Source organism: Giraffa tippelskirchi, chromosome 5, assembly GCF_054371585.1.
Source record: "Giraffa tippelskirchi isolate mGirTip1 chromosome 5, T2T-mGirTip1v1.2.pri, whole genome shotgun sequence".
NCBI lineage: Eukaryota > Metazoa > Chordata > Mammalia > Artiodactyla > Giraffidae > Giraffa > Giraffa tippelskirchi.
The window spans coordinates 180,882,227-180,889,670 of NC_137279.1; the positions used below are offsets into that span (position 1 = coordinate 180,882,227).

A 7,444-nucleotide genomic window follows, 5' to 3' on the forward strand; every position below is an offset into this window, starting at 1 on the left:
CCACAAGGAAAGCCCACAAAAGGGGTTCAAACTCTCCAGCTTGTCTTCCAGGTCTCCTCCCTTGAGGCTCAACCCCTTTTAAATCCCTTCCTGATTACTTGAGCCCAAATAGCCCTCTCTCTGTCAAGCTTTCCATTACAACCCACTGCCTGTTCCTGGATCACAATCTGTCACATATTATCCTCTCAACACTCCTTGTCTTCATTCATTCAATACTGGTTGATCTCCAATATGCACAAGGCCCTGTGCAAAGAGCTGGGGGTAAAACCATCAATGGAAAAAAAAAAAAAATCAACAAGAGAAGGTCCGGAATTGTTCACAGTCCTGAGGGAGTGACGGGCACTCCATGGGATAACTGCCCTACTGTACCAGGGAACACAGAGGAGAGAAAAGCATGAATACAAGAGCGGAGGAGGGAGCTCTGGATACCTCTGGGGCAACAGGGACAGAGGAGGCGGCACTTACAAGAGGAGAGGGGCTTCCACCACCTCGCACAGAAGAAAGTTCAGGAATGGAGGTCTGATCTGTGGGGGTCAAGGAACAGCTCCCTGTGGCAGGGTGCCTGAGAATAGGGGTAATTTTGATGGGCGTCTGTACAGCCTTTATCCCACGGGATGAAGAGCCAAAGAAGGTTGGTAAGCAGCTGAGGAAGAGAATCAGGTTTGATTTTTGAACAGAATACTCTGTCAGTCATGTGGAGGAAGTGGGGCAGGACTGGAAGGAGGAGAACTATCAGACGGTGTTTGGTGGTACAGGTAGAGATGATAAAGAGGAGGCGGGCAGGGCGCATTGTTTGAGGGATGCAAAAGAGGGAGCAGGACAGGCCTTGGTGATGGATTGAAAGTGGGTGATGTCACTGAATTCGCTGCAGGCACTGCTTTGTCTGTCTTTCTATCTGCACTCTGGCACCAACGCCTCCTGAGATGCTAAGCACAACCCACGGAGGCAGCTCCGGATCCAGCCTCTGGTGGAAGCAGCAGAGAGAGCGCTTCCCCTTTCCTGAGCCAAGAACCGTGCTAAGAGCTTTATATACATTTTCTCCTCTAATCCTCACAAGAGCCCTGCACAGGAAGCATCCTCAAGAGGAGGAAGGTGAGGCTCAGGCAGGGGTGAGAGACCTGCCCAGAATCACACAGCTGGTCGGAGGCGGGGCTGTAGTCCAGCACCTCCCCTCTCTGACTCCAACATCTGGGCTGGTGACCACTGCCCTGGCAACGGTTCTGCTGCTCGGCAAAGGGGCAGCAGCCCCAGCCTTCACTCTGCAGAAAGGGTAAACAGGAACCACATTTTTAGAAGGCAATGTGAGTGAAACCGCCTTCTCCAAGGACTTTATTCCAAGGAAATAACTCTATGAAGTCAGATGTTTTGATTCATAAAGATGTTCACTGCAGCATTGTCGATTGTGGCCCCCCTCAAAAAAGAAAAATGAGTAGGATTTTAAAAATTGTGAAATATTACACAGCCTTTAAAAATGGCAACTATAAAGCCTGAGATGTCATATGGAAAATCTTTTTGATGTAGGAGTAAGCAGAAAAAAATCAGATCCACAATGGTACATGAGCCATGAAGGCAACTACATGGAAAATATAACTGCATGGGGACCAAGGCATGGAAGAAGATAAAAAAGGAAAACACTCATATTAGCACACTGGGATTAGGAGTGGCAGAATTTCCTCTTTCAAATTTTTCTTTAATGTCTTTTCATCATCTTTCCAGTAGTAATAACTCCAAACTGGGCTCCAGCTGGCTTGTCGGAGAGCCCAGGGGAGGCCCCTGCACCACCCCACCCCCAGCCAGGACACCCACAGCACCAGCTCACTCCAGGCCTCTCTTACCGGCGACTCTGACCACAGCACGCTCCGCAGGGTCCAGCACTGAGTCCTGGCTTTTCCGCTTTTTCTGCTCATGCAGTGGCAGGTTCCAGGGTAAGGTATCCCCTGGGGGACAGGGAGACAGGCTCCCTGACCGCTCACTCCTGTAAGACCGCTCACTCCGACATGACCGCTCACTCCGGCATGACCGCTCACTGAGTGTTTCTTCATCTGAAGAAGACATGGCCCAGGCCGGGGCTGCAGCTGGAGGGCCTGCAGCCCCTGGAGAAGTGATCTGTAGGGGAGAGGAGTGCACGTGAATAGACCGAAGGGGCTGCAAAACGAACACTGGGACTCGGGAGGCAGAGGTTCTAACCCTGGTTCTGCCACTGACTTGATCTCTTTACCTCTCTGAACCTCAATTTCCTTATCTGGAAAATGGGGATAAGTATCACAGCAAAACTAATTCATGGGGCTTGGGGGAAATCACATGACGTAATGTATGTGAAGGTGTCCATAAATCTTAAAACACTGTAAAAGTTAGCTCCTATTGGGGACATCCTTAGTGGTCCACTGGTTGACTGCACTTCCTTGGCAGGAGCCACAGGCTCAGTCCCTGGTGGGAACTAAGGTCCTGCATGGTGTGGCCAAATAAACAAACAAAAGTTAGCTCCTTTACTAGTAAGCACTATTTCGGTTACCTGGTACTCATGGAGGATTAAGCTTACAGGTCTCACGGATAGAAATATCTGGATTCAAGTTCTTTGCTGTTGTTCAGTTGCTAAGTTGTGTCTGACTCTTTGTGACCCCATGGACTGCAGTACGCCAGGTCTCCCTGTCCCCCACTGTCTCCTGGAGTCTGCCCAAGTTCATGTCCGTTGAATCAGTGAGGCCATCCAACCATCTCATCCTCTGTCGCCCTCTTCTTCAACCTTCAATCTTTCCCAGCAAGTTCTACCCCATCATTTACTAGCTGTTTGACCCTGGGGAAGCCACTTAACATCTCTGAGCCTCAGAATCCTCATCTATAAAAGGGGGATATAATAGCAACTACCTCACAAGGTTGTTTGCATGGACTAAATGAGATCCTGCAGGTAAAGCGCTTAACAGAGTCCGGTATCCAATAAGCACTCCACAAACATCATCTATTATTACATTCCTGTTCTACTTACCTCCCGGGAATGTTGTAAAGATAAAACGGGGCAACAGATGGGAAGTATTTTCAAAAAGCTAAAGCATGATCTCAATGTTAGGAATGATACAAAGCATGGGTTAGAAAAGGCAGAAATTCTTGATTTCTCCTGTACTGCCTCTGGCAAATATATTTTTAAAAAGTTTAAAAAGTACTAAACTTGAAGTAAGAAAGACCTGGGTTTAGTTTCTGGTTTGGCCACTTATAATTGGTGTGATCGGGGCAAATCATTTCACTTCTCTGAGACTCAGCTTCCCCATCTGCAAAATGGGGGTAATATTTCAACTTCTAAGTTGCTGTCTTGAGAACATAGCAAATATAAAAAACTGGCTGGTGCCATACATGGCACCCAAGACATAGGATAAAATGTTCCTTTGCCTATTCTATGCCAAGGGGTTGTTGTAGATATAACTGGCACAGCATGGGAGTGGGGGAGGTGGTACAGAAAGTCCATTTTTCTGGTCGGTTTAGCTACAGGAGGGATCTGAGTGGAAACACAAACACTCTGAGGCCAGCTGGGCTCCACCAGCCAGACTAGGCATGCTTCCCTCAGCCAGGTCAAGTTCACTTCCCAGAACCATCTGCTATACATGGCCCATCACCCCAAAGGCCTCATCAGAGTCCCTGTGGTACATGCCTTCAACCCCAAATCCAGTCCAAGCAAACAGCTCTCACTGGGGCTTCAGGGTCCAGGGAGGGCAGTAACTGTCTCCTTTCCCTTATGGGGAATACCGGCACAGAGGGCTGTGCTGAGACAGCTAAATGTCTGGACACCATGAGTCTCTGGGCACAGCTCCTCCTGGATTCTGGGAATCTTAGCCTGGAGGCAGCAAGAGGCAGAAACACCTCCTGGGTCACTGGCAGATCCCCATCATAGGCACAGAGTGAGGAGAGATAACAAAAGAAACATCAAATGGTGCAGGAGGCTTCTAGGCAGCCTCCAGCAAGCATAAGATCCCTGCCAGGGTACCTCCTGTGCCAGCAGCATTTGGGCCTTCTTCCCCTAGAAGATCAAGAAGGAATCCAGCCCCCGAAAGGCAGAAAGGAAAGCACCTGGGTCCTGGCACAGCTCTGCCTTTTATTCTAGCATGTAACCCCCATTACATTCTGGTGTCCGCCTCCCACTTCCGTTAGCCAAGTCAAGTACATAAGTGACCGCCCCCACCTCGGGGAAATTCGGGTCGTCCTTCCATCCCTATCCTCAGCCCTGGGCAGGAAAACGCCCCTCCTCTCAGACCACCTGCTTCCTCCCCGAGACGCCCATTTTACTACAAAGGCCAGCTCAGCCAAGACCTCCGGCCTGAGAACCGGTCTCTCCAGCTCTACCCGGGTCAGTCTCCAGACCCTCACAAACACCTGTTTGACCTCGCGGCTGTCGCCCCACCCCTCGGTCACCTGAGCTGCTCCATCAATTCCCCGTTCCCGGGAGCGCGCGCCCACGCCCCCAACCCACTCCAAAGGTCGCAGGCCAGGTCGGCGACCGGCACCTCACCTGCAGCTCTCGGGTGGCGGGCCTTCCCCCCTCACCCCTTCCCCACGGCGGGGGAGGGCGCGCCGAGGGCCAGAGGCGACTGGGGTGGGTCCGCGTGCCCGCCGCGCGCGGTTGACAAAGAGCGGGGCCGCGCCATGCGGACGCGCGACCAGGAACCGATCAGGCGCCCCGGCCAGCGGCGGAGACCCGGAGCCCGGCAGCCACCTTCCCCGCCCGGCCCTGCCCGCTCCCGCAGGTCTCTCGTCCGGTCCAGGAGGGCTCGGTGTCCCATTTTCCCAGAGAACACGCCTCCCTTTAGCCTGGGCAGTGCCTGCCGAGGGAAATCCCGGCGCGCGCTCGGCGATGCCCGTCGCCCGCTGCCTGGGCTGCAGGTGCGAGGTCCGGACGGCCGCGATGCCAGCGCCTGTCAACCAGCCTTCCCGCTGCCGCCCGCTACCCCGGATCAGGCGCTGCCGCCCCGAGCTAGGAGGCACCGCACCCCGGCCGCCGCGGCGCACCCCGAGCAGACGGGCGGGGAGCCCGCCGCCAGCCCCGCGCCCCGCGCCTTACCCTGGGAACCCGTGCGGCGGAGGACCGGCGGCGGCGGAGGCGGCAGCGAAGGCGGCAGTGGCGGAGCGTGCCCGGGGCGGAAGCGCAGCGGAGGGGAGCGCCGCCGAGCCGAGGGGAGCGGCTCCCACAATGGCCGAGCTCGCGGCGCCGAGCCCCCCGCCCCCCGCGCCCTAGCGGCGGCGGCTGAAGCGGAGCCGGCGCAGCCGCCCAACTCGCTCCCCCACCCCCGGCGCCGGCGCCGCCCCCCGCCCCCCGATGCGCGCTCCCCGCCCTACACCCCACCCGAGGCCGTTTCCGCGCGCCCCGCGCGCCCTCCGCACTGACCCCGCGTCCTGTCGCTGCCCCCGGGTCTTCTCTCTGGGTCCTTCCCCCGATGACTCCTCCCCTGCGGCCGCTCGCATCCCCGGGGCCAACTCACACCCCCCACATTCCCCGCCCTCGGCTCCGGCGCCCTCTGTGTCCCGGCCCCGCGGCCGCTCGCTGACCCGGGCCTGCCTCACGCGGCCCGCCCCCTTGGAGCTCCTCATCCCTGGTCCTGGGGGCGCTCTCCCAAGCTGCGGGGCTCTCAGCCCGGTCCCGGTTCTGGAACCAGCCCGTTTCCCTGCCTGCTCCCATTTTTGCCGGCATCTTCTAAACCCATCCATGTTCCGTCTCTGCTCCTAGGGCTCCTGCTCCCCCTTCCGAGAGCGCCCTGCCGATCCACTTACCCACCGGGCTTCGGGCTTCGGGAACTGAATGTAGGAGGGACCAGAAGGAGGCCCCGTCTTCCCCTCAGGGTAAAAGGCAGAGTGGAACCAGGCCCCAGGAAAAAACTCAGGCTCTGGTTTAGACAGCAGCAGCCGCCCCATTCAGAGCCTTGGAAGAGGCGTCATCCACTGAGCAAACATGTTTTGAGCTCCTCTGTATGCTCTGCCTAATAATATAGTAAATAAGTGCCTTCAGTGCTCTCCTAGTACAGATCCATGAATATGTCCAGAGAAAGAAGGGTATTTGCCTAAAGTCACTTCACTAGTAGGCTGCACAGCAACAGTTACCATTTGGGCGAGCCTCCTGGGAACAGCGCAAGGTGCCTCACCTGGGTCGCACCACAGGTAATCCACACCGTGCTGTTCACTCATTCGTTCAACAACTATGTAACCCGTGCTAGACACTGTGCCGAGTGCTAAGGACACAGTGATGTGTGTGGTCCCTGTCCATTGCTCCACTGGGTTAGCAGTAAAGATGGACAATTAGCTATAAATCATGGCATCCCATGAGGCAGTGTTAAGATCAATACTTCAGTTTCTGGAAGTGGGAACAGATTAGATGATTTACTCAGTCATCTGGGAAGATTGTAGTCAATCCAAGACTGGAATCCAGTGTTCACACCCCACCTCTTGCAGTTGTTTTTCACCATGACTGTTGGGGAAATATGGGTTGGATCAACTTACAGAGGATCTTGACCTTCAAACTAAGGAATTTGGTCTAAATTAGGCGGTTATGAGCTTCCCAGGAAGATAGAAAGCAGAACGATGAAAGAAACCAAAGATGAGTTCAAGATAGGTGTGGGTGGTGAGAAATGAAGTATTTCCTGCCATATCAATAAACAAGGATATCACAGTCATCATGGATTCTAGCCCTCCAGGGCAACCAGGAAGGAGAACAATACCTTTGATGGGCAGTCATCGGCTGCAGCTACTCCTTAGGGTGAGCACTGAGAAAAAATACAGGATTGCTGGCCCCAGATAGCTGAGATGCATATGAAAGAAATGATTTCAGTGAGCCCAGACTCTTGCATCATCCCATACATAGAAAAGCACTGAATTTCTTAACTTGAGATATCTGGTTTTCTTTAATTCACGAAAGTACTCTTGATGTTCAGACTACCTGCCCTTTGTTACAAACTTCTGTACCACTTGATTCCCTCCATCCCACACCAACCTCAACCCCCCCTCTTCCGAGAAGTTCTCTCAAGGTTACTTGAGATGCTATCTCCTGGCTTGAAGTCCTAAAAATTCCCATCAAATAAAATATAACTCTCAGCTGTTAGGCTGTGACTATTTTTTAAGTCTAGTTTTTAACAGACTTAAAAAAAATAGTTCATAACAGTGGTTATGCTGGGAGACTACTGCAATAGTCCCAGCAAGAGGTAATGAAGCTCCGATCCTGAAAAGGGACAGTGGGGATGGGAAGGGATGTTTTCCACTCACTGAAACCTTTTATGTTCTTGTTTGCATGCATTCCCCCATTAAGAAGGGAAAGGAACTATCATTTACTAAAGTTTATTAAGAACTAGACAATGCTCTGGGTATTCTGTATATATTATCTCATTAAATCCTCCCCATAACCTTGTACAGTAGGTATCATTATTATCCTCATTTTACAAATAAGGAAACAGAGACTTTCAGAGCTTGTGTGACT

The 7,444-nt window shown here is 53.2% G+C and overlaps 1 protein-coding gene across 1 annotated transcript in view; it reads right to left on the reverse strand.

The window, feature by feature from the left end:
* The window catches only part of MACF1 (microtubule actin crosslinking factor 1), a 350,958-nt gene extending 345,583 nt beyond the window's left edge, over positions 1-5,375 (reverse strand). Inside the window, exons 1-2 of the mRNA XM_081492100.1 lie at positions 5,045-5,375; positions 1,836-2,106 (exon numbers count right to left, since the gene is read on the reverse strand). Of these exons, the coding sequence (XP_081348226.1) occupies positions 1,836-2,055 (220 nt within the window). The 5' untranslated portion in view covers positions 2,056-2,106; positions 5,045-5,375. The remainder of the gene's footprint in view (positions 1-1,835; positions 2,107-5,044) is intronic.
* Positions 5,376-7,444: the final 2,069 nt, after the last annotated feature.